At 44.6% G+C, this 23,627-nt stretch overlaps 1 protein-coding gene across 1 annotated transcript in view; it reads left to right on the top strand.

The window, feature by feature from the left end:
- The window catches only part of EXOSC10 (exosome component 10), a 166,415-nt gene extending 162,286 nt beyond the window's left edge, over window positions 1–4,129 (top strand). The window contains exons 24-25 of the mRNA XM_069241235.1: window positions 1,556–1,632; window positions 3,051–4,129. Of these exons, the coding sequence (XP_069097336.1) occupies window positions 1,556–1,632; window positions 3,051–3,081 (108 nt within the window). The 3' untranslated portion in view covers window positions 3,082–4,129. The remainder of the gene's footprint in view (window positions 1–1,555; window positions 1,633–3,050) is intronic.
- The last annotated feature ends 19,498 nt before the right edge of the window (window positions 4,130–23,627 follow it).

Below are 23,627 nucleotides of genomic sequence, written 5' to 3'. Positions count from 1 at the left end.
ATTCTAGCCTATGTGTTTTGGGCACCACTTTGAACTCTGCACCTGACCGGCCCTGAGCTGCTGGTGTGGTGACTTTGGGGTTGCTCTGAACCCCCAACGGTGGGCTACCTTGGACCAAGAACTAAGCCCTGTAAGTGTCTTACTTACCTGGTTAACCTAACAAATACTTACCTCCCCTAGGAACTGTGAAAATTGCACTAAGTGTCCACTTTTAAAACAGCTATTTGTGAATAACTTGAAAAGTATACATGCAATTTTGATGATTTGAAGTTCCTAAAGTACTTACCTGCAATACCTTTCGAATGAGATATTACATGTAGAATTTGAACCTGTGGTTCTTAAAATAAACTAAGAAAAGATATTTTTCTATATAAAAACCTATTGGCTGGATTTGTCTCTGAGTGTGTGTACCTCATTTATTGTCTATGTGTATGTGCAACAAATGCTTAACACTACTCCTTGGATAAGCCTACTGCTCGACCACACTACCACAAAATAGAGCATTAGTATTATCTCTTTTTGCCACTATCTTACCTCTAAGGGGAACCCTTGGACTCTGTGCATGCTATTCCTTACTTTGAAATAGCACATACAGAGCCAACTTCCTACATCCGGTACTCCGCATTATGCTGAGAGCTGTTAGTGTCTATGTTTTATAATGCCAAAATATTCCTGCGCATTTCAGAGGGGCCATGGGAAAGTGCTCCCTTGACCCCAAGGCAGATGATGTTGTAGTCACAGCCTTCATTAGCAAGAAGATAGAAGAAGCTGCAGGAGAGAAAATCTAGGGGTGCGCCAGAAAGGCATTTTAAAGGGGGGATGCTGAGGGATGGTGGTGTTGACCAGAGAGAAGCCTGATTTGTGCATAAGCTAACCCTCTTGTAGCTTCATCATAATAATCTGTGGTGTGGTATTGGTATTTGACTTTAGTAATCTATGGCTATTAACTATCTCCAATCTAATTTGCTGTTAAAATGACCAACTTTCTCTCTTTGGTGGGCAAAGGGGAGGAACTGTGATTGATTAGCTAGGGTGCTCACATTGGTATCTTGAGACCTAGGTTACTATTCCTGCAGCACCACGCAAACAGTATAGTGTAGTTCTGCCAATTCATTTACCGTATAACTATGTAAAAACCAGCTGTACACTTTGCTGTTTATTACCGTCACACCTACAACTACTCCATCCTCCATGGCATCATGATTTTTGTAATGAGGTTTCTCCAAGACACCTTTCTCTCTTTAAAGTACTTCATGTTACAGTTATTCCTGCTACAAAAAATGTATGTGTAAAATCATGTACCATAATTAATTGGACAATGTTAAAAAGTTGGTGCTTTCGCGGGTGTGGGTGTTACCTTGTGCATCTGACCTTTAGCAGGAGTGGTGTCTCTGGGAAAGCTTTTATCACAGCATTATCCTGTATGTGAATTGGAAAGTGACATAGAATAGAAGCTGCTCTAATTGGTGTGTACCCATCCAAACCATGTTAAGAGCAGATCTCAAACCTCTCATTAATAAATGTTGTATTGATTTACATTTTTTTTCTTCCACAGAAATTTTTGGGAGCTAAAAAACATAACTCGTCAGCCGGAAACCGCAGCATGTCATTTACAGGAGGAAAGTCAGAAAGGTACTGCTAAAGCATTGGTTTCTTTAAGGTGACATGGTCGTCATGGATGGCCTAATAATCACTCCATTTTCCTCTTTCTTAAAACTCTGTTAAGACCACCCATCCCATTGCGTAAAACTCTTAAGCTGGTACTAGAAGAACAAGAACCTTGCACTTGTAGTCTCCCCACCCCTTACATGTGGCAGATAGTTCCCCAAAGTGTTATACAGCAAATGGCATTTCTATGGTGGTATGTTTTGCTTGAAGATCAGATGATTGTAAAAGGAGGGAAATACTATTTGTTGGTTGAAAAAAGAACCACAAACTGCTGTGAAGCATGCATGTAGTAGAAGTATTTTGCAAGTTCCAAATAAGATTCCCACTTGATGCCTTCTGAGCACAAGTGGGGGGGCGGGGGGTTGTTACCTTCAGAGAGTAGATGCCTTGCTAGCCTGTCCTTCCCAGTGTTTGTGGCTTAAATGAGAATTTGTTCTCTAGTACTGTGCTTGGATGGGAGTAGCACATGAGCTAATGGCAGCACATTACTCCCAGGCTGTGTATGACATCTGTCTCTAGAGCAGAGGTCTTCAAACTGGGGGGCGGGCCCCCCTAGAGGGGCCTCAAGTGGTCAGGGGGGTGGGGGGGACGCCAAACTGGCTAAAAGAAGCATTATACAGATAACAGGCCTTTGTTTTACGCAAAGGCATGTTATTGCATTTTTAAAAGGGTAACAGTACTTAACTGCAATGTTTAAATAGGTCTAGACATATTTAAACATTGCCATCTTTATAAAATCATTATGAAAAATTCTGAAGGGGGGGCCCAATGATTTTTATTTTTCAACTGGTGTGGCGCCCCATTTAAAAGTTTGAAGACTGCTCTAGAGGGATGTGAATTCTGGCATTGAAGGATATCACTTCTCGAAGCATGTTTCGTGTCCATTGTTATTCTGTAAGCATCATATTCCGACCTAGAGTTCCTATTTCCATCTTTAGTAAACAACCATAAATAACTGGAAAAGGAGCAGTCCTTGAAGTGACACAGTTTTGACATGTTGGCTCTTGTTTACCCTGCAAAGCTGAAGAACTGGCCCAGGTCCTCCTGTCTAAATTCATTTTGGCATGAATTTTCGGACAGTTTGCCAACATTAGTTAAAGAGCAAACGCACAGAACTATGATTTTGAGGGGTTAGGGCAAAAGGAAAAGGGATAAACCATACATATTTAATTTGGCAGTTTTCCACATGGTGACGTTTAACACTACACATCCAAGGCAGGGCTGAGAACTGGGTCAAATAAAGCTGCAATCCTATGTTTGGTAAGATCAGTATATCATTCACGTAAGAAGAGGAAGTTCACTATATGCTTTTTAAACATTGCTTGCGTTGGGAAGAAAGTCTGCAGGTAGTGTTTTCTCACCCATTTACTTTTTTACCACAGGGGTTTCAAGCACAGCTGGCCGAAGAGATAGTATCTGGAACCAAAGGGGCGACATTATGAGACCATCTGAGCAGAGAATTCCGGAGCTGCTGGTGCTGCAGGATTTGTGCTGGATTCTGTTTTTAATTAAAATCCACTCCAGGGAAGCAGCCGGCTTCTCTGTTTTTTAGCATCAAATTAGTTTTATGTTCGCAGTTATCGTGTCCCTCCTATAACTCCCTACCCCACATTCTCCTGATGTGTAGAATCACCTACCAGCACACCCTCGCTCACATTGACTTGAACAGGCATGTCGAGCAGCCAGAACAAATGAATATGTACTTTTACTGAGCTTTGCAGGCTCTTGTGTCATGCCTAGCAGTTGCCCAAGCAAGTCCTGCTCGATGGAAACGGCGAGAGATCATCTGTGTCAAGGAGTTTGTGCTGGTCAAGCACTCCTGAGAGGACAAGGCTATCAGTCTAACACAATGTTGATTTCAACGTCAAATTAATTTCTGTTTTTCGGAATATTACTGACCTCTTTTGAGTGCTTGGAAGTGTTCAAAAGGGTGGACTCCGGCCATCTACTGTGATTCACACAATGACTCTAGTTCTATGCTGCCCAATATGTTCAGAAAGAATATCTTTTTTCTGCTTTGTCATGTTCTTCATGGAAATGTGATCAAATGGTTGGGCGTCATACATTAACCTATCATGGAAGAAACAATAGTAATTATACTCATTGGTAACTTCCCTTGTTACAAATCTACCTTTGCTTAGGCGAATGGAGGAATGAAAAATGCAGTGGGTTACTCTGAGAAGTGTGGGGAGGAGGGGCACTGAGTCCAGGTGGATTTTTTTAAAATTATTATTGTGGGGGATATGTCAGTTCTCTAGTCCTGCCATTGACGAGGAGCTGCCTATCTGCCTCATTAAATTTGCACAAAAGCCTGTTCTTTTGTCTCTGAAGAGAAGCTGCTGTCGCAGTCATGTTAACTGTTCTTAAGCAACACAAAAAAGCATGTGTGCTACACGCACAGGTTTAACTATTTTCAGTGGTTGAAACGGATGTTTTATTTTTTAAATAATTCCATACTGCAGACTTGTTAGGATTTGTCTTTTTTTTTAAACCTTCTGAAATAATTTCCTCTGATTACTGCACCTATTCCCGCTCCTAAAACCTGTGTTGATCTTCTCTTTCCATCCTCCTCTCTCGTTCCTGCCTGGTTGGGAATTGTGTGCACTGCAAACAGGATAGGGAAAGGCTTCTCTAAAATAATGCTGTTGCTTTAAATGATGATAGGGTCCACAGTGTAAGAGTTCTAACTTGTGTGCATGTCCTACCTGTGTCACTAATGATCCCAAGCAAAACTATGATTGCCTTCCCCGCGTCAGTCTGTGAAATCTGTGTGTGCAATGACGATTTAACATTTATTACCAAACATTCAACATTGCACCTCATTCAGTCAGTTCACCACACTATAAGGCCCAAACAATTGTGAGGCTTCCACAATGCTAGCATCTTTCTACCTGTCAAGTGTAATGGAATCCTCTGTAGTGCTGCTCCCAGAACAGTTTAATGCTAATAACTCACATTTTGCAATTCCTGTTCCAAATCAACATTACTAGTGTTGGTGAAGGTTCTTGAGAATGTATTCAGTAGCACTTCTGGATGACAACAAATGTCCTCTTTCCCATTCCGAACAGCGAATGGAACTGAATTCATATTTCTAGGCTTCTGAGATGATAGCCCAGTTTATGGGTGAAGGCACGGCGTCGATGCAGTGTTGTGCTTGCTTAGTTGTCTATCTGAAGACACCAGAGATCAACGAAGTCTGCTGGGTTACTTAGCCAGAGTTAGACAGCTCTACCCTGGACATTACAATGATTTCATTTGATCGTACATGAGGTGAAATTTGGGTTCTTTCAAACCCACTCCACAATGGGATAATATGGGACCCACCCTTTCACCTGCATTCAAATTTTGTTTAAGGCTGCTGTTCAACTTTTGTTTTAGCCGTAAGGTAGAGCTTTAGGTGGTCATCCAAATATACTCTTAAGCTACATCCTCCGATTAACCTGATGTTTGTAGCCTCTGATGTCCTGGAGGTTCCTCCAGGATGGCTCTGCAAACTGGCAAAGTACAATCTCCTCAGCACTTGACTGTGTGGTAGTGGTGCAGGGCTGTCAAAGTTTCTCCTAAGGGTTCGTGTGTGGGTGCTAAAGCCCAAAACTCCTCAATCACCTAGCAGTGCAATAACTATTTGTTCAACCCAGTGTTTTACTTTATTACACACAAAAACTTAATACTAAACAATTAATAGTGAACAGGCACAGTTTAGTGAACTGGGTACTGGGACTCCTGCACCTCTGTCTGCTACCCACATCTCTCCTGTTCCCTCCTCTTTTACTAAACTTGGAGGTTCTTCCCACTTGGTAAGTAAAGGAGTCTCTATCAGCATGAATCAATGTTCTGTTGCAGGCTATCCCCCTCTAGTAAGTTTAATGCACTCAGTTTATCTCAGTTCTTGTTAGTTTTTGGTAAGTTATCACAATGTAGGTCTCTGAAGTGCAGGGGTGAGGCTGTTTCTCTCCTAGTTCTGGGAGAGAGCGAGCTACCCAGTCAGACGCAGCCTTCTTCAGCTCCAGTGAGGTTTTGGGGGTTGCAGAGGAAGGTGGAAGGGAGGGGTTGGCAGGAGCTGAGGTCAGAGGCTCATCCACCAGGAATTTTAGGTATCTTAGGAGTCACGGTATCCCCATGGGGTGGAACTGGTCACTCACCCTCACACCAGCTTTAGGGTGCTGTTTGTGGTGTGAAGGTATAAGTGGACCTCACCAGTATCTGGGTCACAGCAACACAGGATGAGTTGCAGTTCCATTTCTTGGTCACAGCATCCTGGAATGAGCTGCAGTCATACTTCTTATTCACAGCAGTATAGGATGAGTCATGCTCACACTTCTCTGGTTTCATGGCACGGGATGAGCAATGTTCATACTTACTGGTTGCAGTAGCACAAACAGCTGTGATTCTGTGGTTCCTACCTGGAACGGCCTCTTGGAGAGTCTGATGCCTGCCAACACATGGGGCATACAGATCGTTCTACACTATTCTCTGACAGACTCCACTAGCATGGTGATTAGGATTTGTAAAATAACATACAAGCCAACCTGGAATGAATAAAAGCAACTGATGCCACATGTTTTGTTTTTATTAAAGCTTGTCAGAGAGGTATAGCTTTGTCCAGGCACAAGGAAGCACCCAGTGTAAGTCAAAGCAATACCTTTTCAGGCTTAGAGTGCCACATAAATTATGTAAAAAAAACACTTACTCCTGGTAGTTCCCACATTTTAGGTGGAGAGCAGCTCCATTTTTATGAAGCACTCTACAACACCCCACCGACACTCTAAATCTGCTCACCTCAAAAGTGTGTGTGTTTATATATATGTTCGATGGCATGTGTAGCTGCAGATACACATGCTTTGCACATCCCGCCATCTAGTGTTGGGCTCGGAGTGTTACAAGTTGTTTTTCTTTGAAGAAGTCTTTTCGAGTCACGAGATCGAGGGACTCCTTCCCTTTCGGCTCCATTGCGCATGGGCGTCGACTCCATCTTAGATTGTTTTCTTTCCGCCATCGGGTTCGGACGTGTTCCTTTTCGCTCTGCGTTTCGGTTCAGAAAGATAGTTAGAATCTCGGAAAAATCGACGGTATTGTTTGCGTTCAGTATCGGGTTAGTTACAACAAATCAACACCGATTTCTGAAGAGCTCCGGTGGCCCTTTGGGGTTTTTCGATCCCCCGTCGGGGCCTGGTCGGCCCGACCACGTGTCTCTTCAAGGCTAATGGAACGGACCCCATTCCGCTTCTGCCCCAAATGTCACAACAAGTATCCCTATACAGATCAGCACCTGGTCTGTAACTTGTGTTTGTCTCCAGAACACAAAGAAGATACTTGTGAAGCCTGTCGAGCATTTCGGTCGAGGAAGACATTAAGAGACCGAAGAGCGAGAAGACTGCAGATGGCGCCGACAGGACAAAGACACTTGGAGGAGGAAGAAGAAACCTTCTCCATCGAGGAGTCGGACTCGGACGAGGTTGATCCCGAGCAGACGTCTAAAACCGTGAGTAAGACGCCGACACACAAAACTCATGAGAAGACTGCAAAAGCCCAGGGGACGCCACCGCCAGCAGGCCATGGCTTAACCCGAAAAATAGGTGACCGATCATCGGCACCGAAAAAGGGCACGCATGTGTCGAAGACATCCAACTCCGGTCGAGATACCGGCACACAGCAAACTCGACCCCGAGACAGCGGGTCCGAGCAAGTTCGGCACCGAGAGGGCGGCACCCAAACGAGTCGGCACCGAGAGACCGGGACACTGAAAATAAAGAAAGTGTCGTCGGAGCCGAAAAAGACAGCCGAAAAAGTTTCCATTCCGAAACATCTGGCCTCGGAACCGAAATCAGGTTCCTACACAGAGGAACAGGGACTGTCCTCACAAATGAAAGGACATAAGTTCGGACAAGAACTAGAGTCACTGGAGCCAGACTACACTCAGAGAAGGCTCCACATCCAAAAGGACACAAGGAAGATAAGTACACTTCCCCCAATTAGGATGAAAAGAAGACTTGCCTTTCAAGAAAAAGACAAGCAGCCACAGGCAAAGGTGGCAAGACAAATAACACCGCCACCATCTCCACCACGCTCAACGCACACATCACCGGTAGCCACTCCACCACTGATGCAGTCCCCAACTCATACTGGAATGAGTCAGGATGATCCCGACGCATAGGATCTTTATGATGCGCCAGTGTCAGACAACAGTCCAGACTGTTACCCAGCGAGACCGTCACCACCTGAGGACAGTACAGCCTACACAGGTGGCGTCAAGAGCAGCAGCATTTCATAATGTCACCCTGCATGCAGAGCCTATTGAGGATGGCTTTTTATTTAACACACTATCCTCCACTCATAGCCAATAACAAAGCCTTCCTATGCTACCGGGAATGCTAAAACACTCCAAACAGGTGTTTCAGGAGCCTGTGAAGGGCAGGGCCATAACTCCAAGAGTGGAGAAAAAATACAAGCCACCGCCAACAGACCTGGTATATAACACCAGATTCTGTGGTAGTAGGGGCAGCTCGCAAGAGAGCAAACTCTTATACCTCAGGAGACGCACCACCTCCAGACAAGGAGAGTCGCAAGTTCGACGCCGCAGGGAAAAGGGTTGCAGCACAAGCGGCCAACCAATGGCGCATTGCTAACTCACAGGCACTGCTGGCAAGATATGATAGGGCTCATTGGGACGAAATGCAACATTTCATTGAACACTTACCCAAAGAGTTCCAGAAAAGGGCACAACAGGACAAAGTATCTCGAACAATCAGATACGGTCAGCAATGGATGCAGCAGATACAGCTGCTAGGGCAGTAAATACTGCTGTAACCATAAGGAGACACGCATGGCTGCGTACGTCAGGATTCAAGCCGGAGATACAACAAGCCGTGCTGAATATGCCTTTTAACGGACAGCAGTTGTTTGGGCCGGAGGTGGACACTGCTATTGAAAAACTTAAAAAGGACACTGATACGGCCAAAGCCATGGGCGCACTCTACTCTCCACAGAGCAGAGGCACATTCCGCAAAATGCAGTTTAGAGGGGGGTTTCGAGAACAAACTACAGAACCCACAACCTCACAAACAAGGCCCACTTATCAGAGTCAATATCAGCGGGGAAGTTTTTGGGGACAATATAGAGGAGGACAATTCCAAAAGAGTAGAGGGAAGTTCCAAAGTCCCAAAACTCCTCAAAACAAGCAGTGACTTCCAAGTCACAAATCCCCAACACATAACACCTGTGGGGGGCAGACTGAACAAGTTTTACAAACATTGGGAGGAAATAACAACAGACACTTGGGTCCTAGCAATTATCCAGCATGGTTATTGCATAGAATTTCTCAAATTCCCTCCAAACGTCCCACCGAAAACACACTATGTCAAAACAACACATGGACCTTCTAGGACTAGAGGTCCAAGCGTTGCTACAAAAAGAAGCAATAGAATTAGTACCAATTCATCAGAAAGGAACAGGAGTTTACTCTCTGTACTTTCTCATACCGAAAAAGGACAAGACTCTAAGACCTATATTAGATCTCAGAACGTTAAATACCTACATCAAATCAGATCACTTTCACATGGTGACATTACAGGACGTAATCCCACTGCTCAAACAACAAGACTACATGACAACTCTAGACCTAAAGGATGCATATTTCCATATACCGATACATCCTTCACACAGAAAGTACTTAAGGTTTGTATTCCAAGGAGTACATTACCAAGTCAAGGTGTTGCCATTCGGAATAACAACTGCGCCAAGAGTTTTTACAAAATGCCTGCCAGTAGTGGCCGCACATATCAGAAGGCAACAAATACATGTGTTCCCGTACCTAGACGATTGGTTAATCAAAAACAACACACTAGAACGGTGTTCATAACACACAAGGTACGTTATAGAAACCCTCCACAAACTAGGTTTCTCAATCAACTACACAAAGTCACACCTTCAGCTGTGTCAAACACAGCAATACTTAGGGGCCACAATCAACACAGCAAAAGGGATTGCCACTCCAAGTCCACAAAGGGTACAGGCATTTCACAATGTAATACAAGCCATATATCCAAGACAAAAGATACAAGTCAAAATGGTGATGAAACTCCTAGGCATGATGTCCTCATGCATAGCCCTTGTCCCAAACGCAAGGTTGCACATGCGGCCCTTACAACAGTGCCTAGCATCACAATGGTCACAGGCACAGGGTCAACTTCTAGATCTAGTGTTGATAGACCGCCAAACATACACCTCGCTTCAATGGTGGAACAATATACATTTAAACCAAGGGCGGCCTTTCCAAGACCCAGTGACTCAATACGTAATAACAACAGATGCCTCCATGATAGGGTGGGGAGCACACCTCAATCAACACAGCATCCAGGGACAATGGGACACTCAGCAAAGACAGTTTCACATAAATCACTTAGAACTACTGGCAGTATTTCTAGCATTAAAAGCATTTCAACCCATAATAAGCCACAAACACATTCTTGTCAAAACAGACAACATGACAACGATGTATTACCTAAACAAACAGGGAGGAACACACTCAACACAGTTGTGTCTCCTGGCACAGAGAATATGGCATTGGGCGATTCACAACCACATTCGCCTAATAGCACAGTTTATTCCAGGGATTCAGAATCAGTTAGCAGACAATCTCTCTTGGGATCACCAACAAATCCACGAATGGGAGATTCACCCCCAAATACTAAACACTTACTTCCAAAGTTGGGGAACACCACAAATAGACCTATTTGCAACAAAAGAAAACGCAAAATGCCGAAACTTCGCATCCAGGTACCCACAAGATCAGTCTCAGGGCAATGCGTTATGGATGAGTTGGTCAGGGATATTTGCATACACTTTTCCCCCTCACCCACTCCTTCCATATCTGGTAAACAAATTGAGTCAAAACAAACTCAAACTCATACTAATAGCACCAACTTGGGCAAGACAACCTTGGTACACAACACTACTAGACCTCTCAGTAGTGCCTCATAATCAAACTGCCAAACAGACCAGATCTGTTAACTCAACACAAACAACAGATCAGACAACCAAATCCAGCATCGCTGAATCTAGCAATTTGGCACCTGAAGTCCTAGAATTCGGACACCTAGACCTTACACAAGAATGTATGGAGGTCATAAAACAAGCTAGGACACCAACCACAAGACATTGCTACGCAAATAAGTGGAAAAGATTTGTTTATTACTGCCATAATAATCAAATTCAACCATTACACGCATCTGCTAAGGACATCGTAAGCTACCTACTACACTTACAAAAGTCTAAATTAGCTTTTTCATCCATTAAAATACATCTCACTGCAATTTCAGCTTATCTGCAAATTTCACACTCAACTTAATTAGTCAGAATCCCAGTCATAAAAGCATTTATGGAGGGTTTGAAAAGAATTATACCACCAAGAACACCACCAGTTCCTTTGTGGAACCTCAACATTGTGTTAACACGACTCATGGGTCCACCTTTTGAACCCATGCACACATGTGAGATACAATACTTAACGTGGAAAGTAGCATTTCTAATACCCATCACATCTCTAAGAAGAGTAAGTGAAATACAAGCCTTTACCATACAAGAACCCTTTATTCAAATACACAAGCATAAAGTAGTTCTACGAACAAATCCAAAGTTCTTACCTAAAGTCATAGCACCGTTCCACTTAAACCAAACAGTGGAACTCCCAATGTTCTTTCCAGAACCAGATTCTGTAGCTGAGAGAGCATTACATACATTAGACATCAAAAGGGCACTAATGTATTACATTGATAGAACAAAACACATTTTTTGTAAAACAAAACAATTGTTCATTGCTTTCCAAAAACCTCCCACAGGAAATCCAATATCCAAACAAGGCATTGCCAGATGGATAGTTAAATGTATTCAAACCTGTTATATAAAAGCAAAAAGAGAACTGCCTATTACACCAAAGGCACACTCAACTAGAAAGAAAGGTGCTACGATGGCCTTTCTAGGAAACATACCAATGACTGAAATATGTAAGGCAGCCACATGGTCTACGCCTCATACATTTACCAAACATTACTGCGTGGATGTGTTAACAACACAGCAAGCCACAGTAGGACAAGCAGTACTACAGACTTTATTTCAAACAACTTCAACTCCTACAGGCTGAACCACCGCTTTTGGGGAGATAACTGCTTACTAGTCTATGTACAGCATGTGTATCTGCAGCTACACATGCCATCGAACGGAAAATGTCACTTACCCAGTGTACATCTGTTCGTGGCATGAGACGCTGCAGATTCACATGCGCCCTCCCACCTCCCCAGGAGCCTGTAGCCGTTTTAAGTTGAGAAATATTGATCTTGAAAATTTGTAAATTTGTAAATATATCACTTTAAAACACATTATGTACATACATATTTACTCCATTGCATGGGCACTATTACTGTATACACAACTCCTATCTCACCCTCTGTGGGGAAAACAATCTAAGATGGAGTCGACGCCCATGCGCAATGGAGCCGAAAGGGGAGGAGTCCCTCGATCTCGTGACTCGAAAAGACTTCTTCGAAGAAAAACTCCTCCCTTTCGGCTCCATTTCGCATGGGCATCGACTCCATCTTAGATTGTTTTCTTTCCGCCATCCGGTTCGGACGTGTTCCTCTTCGCTCCGGTTATTTGATTCGGAAAAAGACTAAATTCACCGAAAAATCGTCGGTATTGTTTTCGATCGCAAACTAGCTTCCATCGACACCTCAGCACCTGAGAAACACATCTTTGGTTGCCCTTCGGGGCACCCGCGCCCATCCTGGGCCTGGTGGGCCCGACTGCAACAAGCGTCGAAGCCTCATGGACTGGACCCCGTTCCGATTCTTCCCTCGGTGCCACGCCAAGTATCCCCACACAGATCAACACCGGGTCTGTAATCTGTGTTTGTCACCGGACCACCGAGAAGATACTTGCGAGGCTTGCAGGTCCTTCCGTTCAAAGAAGACCTTGAGGGATCGAAGGGTGAGACGACTGCAAATGGCGTCGAAAAGTACCGAGCACCTCCGCGTCGAGGAAGAGGAGATGGCCATCTCCATCCAAGGTTCCGATTCGAACGACTCTGACACAGACCGACCACCCACTGCAGGCCAGCACGTGAGTACGCCTGCCCTGACCCAAGCCCAGAGTCAGTCCAAAACTAAACAAAAGCCCTCGGGGACGCCACTACCGGAAGGCCATGGCTCTACCCACAAAAAATCAGGCGGTGACCAAGCAACACCTTCGGCACCGAAAAAGGCCACATCTGCGTCGAGGTCCTCGGACTCGAGCAAAGACACCGTCTCCGAAAAAGTTCGACGTCGAGTCGAAACCTCAAAAGAGTCTTTCGGAACTGAGGCCTACTATTAGCACGGGCATTTCGGTGCTGAAAAAAATGGCTTCGGAGCCGAAAAATGCCTCATATACTGAGGAACATGGACTTTCAAAACAGATGAAAGAAAGACACAGATTCGAGTAAGAACTTCAGCAAATGGAGGAGTTTGATGAGACACAAACAAGGATACAGATCCACAAGGATACTGGGAAATCCAAACAGCACCTCCTCTTAAATTTAAAAGGAAACTGGCTTTCCAAGCATGTTCGGACACTGAGCAGCCAAAGGCTAAAGTGCCCAGAGAGCAATCTCCGCCATGCCAGTTTTCCCCAGCACCTTCTCCTCCGCATTCTCCTCAAAGAACTGTTTCTCCTCTTGCCACACCCACTGCACAGTCACCCACACACACTGTGCAGTCGCGTCAAGATGCAGACGCATGGGACCTTTATGATGACCCTGTGTCAGACAATAGCCCGGAGTGCTATCCGTCTAAACCCTCTCCACCTGAAGATAGCACCTCCTACACACAGGTTTTGGCTAGGGCTGCTGCTTTCCACAATGTGAGTATGCACACCGAACCACTTGAGGACGACTTTCTTTTTAATACCTTGTCCTCTACGCATACATCGTATCAAAGCTTACCCATGCTCCCAGGCATGCTTAAACATGCCCAAAATATTTTTCAGGAGCCCGTGAAGGGAAGGCCCATAACGGCAAGGGTGGAAAAGAAATATAAAGCACCACCATCAGACCCGGTATTTATCACCCAGCAGCTGCCCCCTGACTTGGTAGTGGTCAGCGCAGCCAGAAAACGGGCCAACTCCCAGTCATCTGGAGATGCACCCCCTCCAGATAAGGAGAGTAAAAAGTTTGACGCGGCAGGAAAGAGAGTAGCGCCACAAGCAGCGAATCAGTGGCGCATAGCGAACTCCCAGGCCCTCCTCGCAAGATATGACAGAGCTCATTGGGATGAGATGAGCGACATCATTCAACATCTCCCCAAGGAATACCAAAAAAGAGCTCAGCAAGTGGTAGAGGAAGGACAAGCAATAAACAATAATCAAATCAGGTCTGCATTGGATTCAGCCGATACTGCCGCAAGAACAGTAAACACTGCAGTGACAATTAGATGCCATGCATGGCTTAGATCGTCAGGTTTCAAACCGGAGATTCGGCAGGCGGTCCTCAACATGCCATTCAACCAGCAACAGCTATTTGGCACACAAGTGGACACGGCCATAGAAAAGATGAAGAAGGACACCAATACAGCCAAAGCGATGGGATCGCTTTACTCATCCCAATACAGAGGGACATTTAGAAAACCGCAGTATCGGGGGGGGTTTCAGTCCACAGCCATCAGAACCATCCACCTCACAGACAAAGCCCTCATACCAGTCACAGTATCAGAGAGGGGGGTTTCGAGGGTCCTTCAGAGGGCAATTTCCAAGTTCCAGGGGAAAATTCCAGTCTACCAAGCAAGGCACTAACACCAAGCAGTGACTTTGCCATCACCTTCCGCCAACATACATCCCCTGTGGGAGGAAGGCTAGAAATGTTCCACAATCAATGGTCAAACATAACAACGGACACATGGGTTCTATCAATTATCCAACATGGTTACTGCATAGAATTCACACATTTTCCTCCAGATATTCCCCCAAGAGCGCACAAACGACCGTCGCAATAGCTAACATTGTTACAGAGGTGCAGGCACTATTAACAAAACAGGCCATAGAACTGGTACCTCATCAACAAAAAGGAACAGGGGTCTATTCCCTGTACTTCCTTATTCCCAAAAAGGACAAAACACTAAGACCAATATTAGATCTCAGGACTCTCAACCTATACATCAAATCAGAACACTTTCACATGGTGACACTACAAGATGTAGTCCCATTACTAAAACAGGGAGAATACATGTCAACACTGGACTTAAAAGATGCGTATGTTCATATACCCGTCCGTCCATCCATCCATCTCACAGAAAATACCTCAGGTTTGCATTACAAGGAAAACATTACCAATTCAAGGTATTACCCTTCGGGATAACAACAGCCCCCGAGTATTTACAAAATGCCTTGCCGTGGTAGCGGCATACACAAGAAGACAACACATGCATGTATTCCCATATCTCGACGATTGGCTAATAAAGGCCAACAATCAACAGCAGTGTCAAAATCTGACATGTTACGTAATATCTCTCTCTCTCTCTCTCTCTCCCCCCCTCTCTCTCCCTCTCTCTCCCTCTCTCTCTCCCTCCCTCTCTCCCTCTCTCTCTCCCTCTCCGATTGCAAGTCCAAGCCCACAAATGGTACAAGCATTCCACACCATGGTACCAAAAATACAACCAAATCAGCATTACACAGACATATTTGTGATGAAACTCCTATCGGAATTGTACCAAATGCACGATTACACATGCGGCCCTTACAGCAGTGCCTTGCAAAACAATGGTCGCAGGCACAGGGTCACCTCCAAGACCTAGTGTTGATACCCTGCCAAACACACTATTCTCTTCAGTGGTGGAACCCCATAAATTTAAACAAAGGGCGGCCTTTTCAAGACCCTGTGCCTCACGCCATTCTCACAACAGATGCATCAATGATTGGGTGGGGAGCACACCTCAACAATCACAATATACAAGGAAAGTGGGACAACGAGCAAAAACAGCTACACATAAATCACTTAGAGCTGCTAGCAGTCTTTCTAGCACTAAAAGCTTTTCAACCTCTTCTAGCTCACAAACACATTCATGTCAAAACAGACAATATGACAACAATGTACTACTTAAACAAACGGGGGAACACACTCATCACAACTTTGGCTCCTGGCGCAAAAAATTTGGCATTGGGCACTTCACAACAATATTCGCCTAATAGCGCAATACATCCCAGGCATTCACAATAAATTAGCGGACAATCTCAGTCTGGATCACCAGCAAACTCACGGGTGGGAAATACATCCCAGGTATTACTAAAATACTTTTGCCAGTGGGGGACACCAAACATAGATCTGTTCGCCACAACCCAAAACACACAATGCCAAAACTTTGCATCCAGGTACCCACACACTCAGTCCAAGGGCAATGCTCTATGGATCAATTGGTCAGGGATATTTGCTTACGCTTTTCCCCCCCTCTCCCACTCATTCCTTTTCTAGTCAACAAACTGCGTCAAAACAAACTCAAACTTATACTTACATTTGAGGTGAGCAAATCTAGAGTGTCACTGGTGTTGCAGGGTGCTCCTTACTAGAGCAGCTCTCCACCTAAAATTGGGAACTTCCCAGAGTTCTCCTTTGTTTTTTGCCTAATTTATGCATCACTCTAACCCTGAAAGGGCCTTGGTTTAGTTTAGTTTAGTTTAAGAATTTATAAAGCGCGTAGTGACCCGAAGGCATCCCAGAGCTAACCTAACCTAACCTGACCGGTGCTGTCACTAGGAGAGTTGAGAGCGCTACCTACAGAAAAGAATGGTCTTGAGTTTTTTCCTAAAAAGTAGTTCTGAATGTTCCTGACGTAGATCGGAAGGAAGATCATTCCAAAGACGGGCGGCCTTGGTAAGGAAGGAGTTGGCCCCCCAAGCTCTCTTGGACCTCAAGATGGTCACAAGACGAGAGGAGGAGGAGGACCTCAGACTTCGAGAAGGAACATAAAGACATAGCCGCTTTCTAAAGAACATTGGGCCCTTATGTTGAAGAGCTCTATGAACAATGCATAGGGCCTTAAAATAGGTACGTTGCTTGAAAGGGAGCCAATGAAGCGAGGAAAGAGCAGGTTTAGCGGATACATGTCTGGGAAGATTGACAAGAAGCCGGGCGGCTGCGTTCTGGACTGTGTAGCCTTTTTATAACATAAGCCGGGGCGCTGAGAAAAAGTGAGTTCCCATAATCCAACCGGGAGAGGATAAGAGTTTGAACGAGGATTCTTCTGGCCATAGGGGGAAGAAGAATCGAGATTTTCCTAAGAACTCTTAAGATGCCAAAGCATATAGAGGAGACTCTTTTTGCTTGATAATCCATGGTCAGACGAGAATCCACCCAGAAACCAAAGCTTTTTACCTGGTCCTTAGGGGGAGGAAGATTATTGAAAGCCTCAGAGTACAGCGGAAGCGAAAGAGCTGGGGGGGAATTGCCTAGTACGATTACTTCTGACTTTCTGTCATTGAATTTGAGCTTAGACTGGACCATCCAAGCTCCAATGTCTTTCATACAGCACGAGAGGTTAGCTGCCGACGAGTCCCCGGAGCTGGATAGGGACACCACAAGTTGAGTATCGTCGGCGTAGGTGACCAAAGACAAATTGTAGGGAGCGATCACCTTAGCCAGCGGGGATAAATAGACATTAAAAAGAGTTGGGCTCAAAGAAGAGCCCTGAGGAACTCCACAAGTCAAAGGAAAAATGTCAGAGAAGTAGGCTCGATCCAGGACTTGAAAAGATCTGCCTTTGACAAAAGTGGACAGCCAGGACAATGCCAGGCCTCCTATCCCCAATTCTGAGAGCCTGCGGCAGAGAAGGTTGTGGTCCACTGTATCAAAAGCAGCGCTGAGATCAAGCAGAATCATGGCCACATGGGACCCTTGGTCCAAAAGCTGCCTGGCTGACTCATTCACTGCAAGGAGGGCTGACTCTGTGCTATGATGGGCTCTAAAACCCATTTGGGTGGGGTGGAGGAGTTCATGGGTCTCTAAGTAGCTGGTTAATTGGTGATTAACGTGTTTCTCCAAAATTTTTGTTGAAATAGGGAGAAGAGCAATGGGTCTATAATTCTCCAGCAGAGATGGGTCCAATTTCTGTTTTTTTAACAGAGGCTTAATAATGGCAGGCTTAAAAAGAGGGGGTAGAAGACCTAACGATAGGGAACGATTCAGTATTTCTGTGAGGGGAGGTACAACAATATCTGAAACTCGCGAGAGGATGGGGGGAGGAGCGGGGTCCAGGGTCCAGGTTTGACTTATACTGGGTGCTCCCTTGTGTCTGGACAAAGCTATACCCCTCTGAAGAGCTCTAATGAGAGCAAAACACGTGTCAGGGGTTGCTTTACTCATTCCAGGTTTGCTTGGACGGTATTTGACCAGTCCAAAGCTGTAATACTGTGCCTTGAGTGGTAAATGGCTTTTGTCATTTTACAGCTCGGCGAGGATGACACTGTGTCAATCCTATGCTTAAAGATTTTGCTGTACAAATGGCAAAAGACTTTGTCACTATCTAGCTCAGCGAGGATAGCACTGTGCTGATCCTATGCTTAAAAACTTTGCTAGATAAGCAGACATTTGAGGTGAGGAAATCTAGAGTGTCGCTGGTGTCGCAGGGTGCTCCTTACTAGAGCAGCTCTCCACCTAAAATTGGGAACTTCCCAGAGTTCGCCTTTGTTTTTTGCATAATTTATGCGTCACTCTAACCCTGAAAGGGCCTTGGTTTGTTATATTTATATATATATATATATATATATATATATATATATATACATATATATATATATTCCATTTGCATGGAATCTGCGGAAAAACAATCTAATATGGAGTCGATGCCCCTGCGCAATGGAGACGCAGAGGAGGAGACTCGATCCTGTGACTCGAAAACACTTCTTCGAAGAAAAACAACTTGTAACACTCCGAGCCCAACACTAGATGGCAGACTATGCATAGCATGTGAATCTGCAGCGGAACAAGCCACTAACAGATGTACATTGGGTAAGTGACATTTACCATATATATATATATATACATATATATATATATATGTGTGTGTTCGATGGCATACGTAGCTGCAGATACACATGCTTTGCATAAGTCCGCCATCTAGTGTTGGGCACGGAGTGTTACATGTTGTTTTTCTTCTAAGAAGGTTTTCAAGTCACAAGATCGAGTGACTCCTCCTCTCAGTGATAGTGTGCATGGGCATTGAGTCCTTTGTTAGATTGTTTTCTTTTCGCCGTATGGTTCAGAGGTGTTTTCTCTCACTCCGATAGAGCTCGGTTTGGTACTATCTGAACTTCTCTCTTCCTTCTATAAATGTCAGTATAGTTCTCAATAGGGCTTTTCCAGTCTCACATACAATCCGATTGTAATCGTTGGGGTCGATTAACATGCCCCTTAGGGGCGACCTATATATATATGTTCGATGGCATGTGTAGCTGCAGATACACATGCTGTGCATATACTTCTGCCATCTAGTGTTGGGCTTGGAGTGTTACAAGTTGTTTTTCTTCGAAGAAGTGTTTTCGAGTCACAGGATCGAGTGACTCCTCCCCTTCGGCTCCATTGCGCATGGGCATCGACTTCATGTTACATTGTTTTCTTTCCGCCATCAGGTTCGGACGTGTTTTCTTTTGCTCTGATAGTTCAAGTCGGAAAACTCTGAAAACGCTTCATTTTTCGTCGGTATTGTATCGATCCAGGTGAAATCTTCTATCGACACTTTGGTACCGTCGGAAGAGACCTCTCTACTCGCCCTTCGGGGCGTGCGCACCCAACTCAGGCCTGGTCGGGCCGACCACGTGGAAGCCTCATGGATCGGACTCCATTCCGATTCTGTCCTCGTGCCACGCCAAATCCCTTGTACCGACCAACACCTCGTCTGTAATATTTGCCTTTCCCCAGATCATCGGGAAGAAAATTGCAAGGCCTGCCGATCCTTTCGATCCAAAAAGACACTTCGGGACAGAAGAGCACGAAGGCTCGAGATTGCGTCAAAAAGCTCCGAACATCTCAACGTCAAAGAGGAAGAGATCATGCAGACCGCAGTCTCCGTTCGAGGATCCGACTCCCACCAGAAATCAGAGGAAGACAGACCGGTCACGGCAGGACAGCACATGAGTACGCCTGCCCCTGTACTACCTAAATAGAAATATAAGGCCTTGGGGACGCCACTGCCAGAAGGCCATGGCTCGACCCGAAAGAAGACACCCAGTGACCAAAAGCTCCGACTCGAGCAAACGCCGCTCTTCCAAGTCAAAATTTCGGAAATCCCTTTCGACTCTGAGACCATCCACAAAGCCATTATTTTTGATACCGAAAAAGCCAGCTTCTGAGCCGAAAAGAGCAGGTTACACCGAGGAGCATGGACTTTCTAAATCACTAATAGCCATAAAACTTCTGAGGAGGACTCCCAAATACAGCCAATACTGGAAGTAATGGACGAAAAGCAAGCCAGGATTCATATCCATAAAGAAACTGGCAGAATCTTAGCAGCACCTCCTCTAAAACCTAAGAGGAAATTAGCTTTTCAGGAGAAATTGGAAACTGCACAGCCACCAGCCAAAGTGCCAAAGACAAAGGAGAGACCACCACCTCCTCAATTTTCTCCTCCTCACTCTCCACACCTGTATATCTCTCCTACTACCAGTCCTACACAAATGCAGTCACCATCACATTTGTATGACTCGCAGCAAGACAATGTACACCGATGTGATCTTTATGATACAGACCTCATTCCCGACAATGACCCTGTTTGCTATCCCTCTAAGCCTTCACCACCTGAGGATAGTACAGGGTACAATCAAGTTTTAGCTAGGGCTGCAGCATACCATAGTGTCACTATGCACACTGAACCGTTGGAGGACGAGTTTTTGTTTGATACACTCTCCTCCGTGCATACAACATACAAGTCGCTCCCTATGCTCCCGGGCATGCTAAAACATGCTGATCAAATATTTAGCGAGCCTGTCAAAGCAAGACTAATAACTCCCAGAGTAGAAAAAAATACAAGCCACCTTCCTCTGATCCTGTCTATATAACTCAGCAACTCCCTCCAGACTCAGCTGTGGTAAGCGCTGCCAGAAAGAGGGCAAACTCACAGTTGTCAGGTGATGCACCCCCACCAGACAAAGAGAGTAAAAAATTTGATGCTGCAGGAAAGAGGGTAGCATCCCAGGCAGCCAACCAATGGAGAATAGCCAACTCACAGGCGTTGTTGGCTAGATACGACAGGGCCCATTGGGATGAGATGAAAGATATAATTTAGCATCTCCCCAAGGAACATCAAAAGAGGGCACAGCAGATAATGGAGGGAGGGCAAGCCATCACCAATAATCAGATTAGGTCTGCCCTAGACTCAGCAGACACAGCTGCCAGGAGCGTCAACACTGCTGTAACAATCAGGGGGCATGCATGGCTCAGGTCCTTCGGGTTCAAACCCGAAATCCAACAAGTGGTGTTGAATATGCTGTTCAACAAAAAACAACTTTTTGGCCCAGAAGTGGACACTGCAATTGAAAAATTGCGTAAGGATTCAGACACCGCAAAAACACCACACAATACAGGGGATCTTTTCGGAAACCTCAGTTTAGAGGTGGATTTAGGGCTCAAACTGCAGAGGCATCCACATCGCAGCCAAAACCAGCCTACCAACCTCAATAACAACGAGGTGGCTTTAAGAGCACATATCAAGGGCAGTACCCCAGAGGTAGGGGGAAATGTCAAACACCTAAAAAAGCCTCACAACACACTAAACAGTGACTTGTTTCATTCCCCTCCACACTTCCCCTGTGGGAGGAAGACAAAAAAAAGTTCCACACCAATTGGCAAAACATTCCCACAAACAATTGGGTACTATCAATTATCCGCAATGGTTATTGCCTAGAATTGATACAAACTCCCCCAAACATTCCACCAAAACCACACAAACTATCCACAGAACACATCAGTCTGTTACAGGAAAAAGTAAAATCTCTATTACTCAAACAAGCAATAGAACCAGTGCCACAAAATCAAGTAGGGACGGGAGTTTATTCACTGTACTTCCTGATTCCCAAAAAGGATGGCACCCTAAGGCCAATATTAGATCTCAGGACCCTCAACCTTAACATCTTGTCAGAACACTTTCACATGGTAACTCTCCAGGATGTTATCCCACTACTCCAAAAACACGATTTCATGGCAACATTAGACCTCAAGGATGCGTATTTTCATATACACATCCACCCTGCGCACAGAAAATATCTCAGGTTTGTCATTCAAGGAAAGCACTATCAGTTCAAAGTGTTACCCTTTGGAATAACAACAGCTCCAAGGGTATTCACAAAGTGCCTAGCGGTAGTCGCAGCCTTTCTAAGAAGACAACATATACATGTCTTTCCATATCTAGACGATTGGCTGATAAAATCAAACAGTCATACGCAATGTCAAAACCATGCGCATTACGTAATACAAACCCTGCACACAATAGTGTTCTCAATAAATTACCAAAAGTCGCAAATACAACAATATTTAGGTGCAATTCTAAATACTCAAAAAGCACTAGCAAGTCCAAACACGCAAAGAATACAAGCATTCCAAAATATAATCGCACAGATACACACAGGTCAACAGTACACAGTCAGATTTGTCATGAAATTATTAGGGATGATGGCGTCATGTATTGTAATCGTCCCACATGCAAGACTAAACATGTGGCCCTTACAACAGTGCCTTGCACAACAATGGTCACAGCCACACGGTCAACTTCAAGATCTAGTGTTGATAGACAGCCAAACATACATGTCCCTTCAGTGGTGGAATTCCACAAATCTAAGCAAGGGGCGGCCTTTTCAAGACCCTGTGCCTCAGACCATAATTACAACAGATGCATCAATGATTGGCTGGGGAGCTCACCTCAACTTTCACAACATCCAAGGACAATGGAATGCCAAACACAAACAGCTACACATAAATCACTTAGAGCTGTTAGCTGTCTCCCTAGCACTCAAAGCTTTTCAACCCCTTCTCAAACAAAAGAATGTCTTAATCAAAACAGACAACATGACCACCATGTATTACCTAAACAAGCAGAGTGACTCATTCGTCCCAACTCTCCCTCCTAGCGCAAAAAAACTGGAAATGGGCCATACACAACCAAATTCACCTGGTAGCACAAAACATTCCAGGGATACACAACCAACTAGCAGATGTTCTCAGCAGAAATCATCAACAAACACACGAGTGGGAGATTCACCCTCAAGTACTTCAAAAATACTTTTGACAATAGGGAACACCAAACATAGATCTGTTTGCCACAAGCGAAAACGCAAAATGCCAAAACTTCGCTTCCAGGCACCCACATCCCCTATCCAAGGGCAATGCTCTATGGATGAATTGGTCAGGGATATTTGCTTATGCTTTTCCCCCCTCTCCCACTCATTCCATTTGTAGTCAACAAATTGCATCAAAACACACTCAATATGATACTCATAGCGCAAACGTGGGCTTGTCAACTGTGGTACACAACATTATTAGACCTATCAGTAATACCACACTCCAAACTACCAAACAGACCTGACCTGTTGACACAAAACAAAGGACAGATCAGACACCCAAATCCCAACACACTCAATCTGGCAATTTGGCTCCTGAGGTCATAGAGTTTGGGTATTTACCGCTACCATCAGAATGTATGGAAGTGATTAAACAAGCAAGAAAACCCACTACTAGTCAATGCTAGGCTAACAAATAGAAAAGATTTGTATATTATTGCCAATCTAAACAGATTGCCCCTCTTACAGCATCAATACAAGATATTGTATGCTATTTACTTAATTTACAAAAATCTAATTTAGCATTTTCTTCCATAAAAATACATCTTACTGCAATTTCAGCATATTTGCAAAATGTTCAGCACAGCTCTTTATTTAGAGTACCTGTTATTAAAGCCTTC

Source organism: Pleurodeles waltl, chromosome 6 (assembly GCF_031143425.1).
Source record: "Pleurodeles waltl isolate 20211129_DDA chromosome 6, aPleWal1.hap1.20221129, whole genome shotgun sequence".
Classification (NCBI taxonomy): Eukaryota; Metazoa; Chordata; class Amphibia; order Caudata; family Salamandridae; genus Pleurodeles; species Pleurodeles waltl.
Note: the sequence above shows the minus strand (reverse complement) of the source record. Positions and strands in the feature narration are given on the sequence as shown.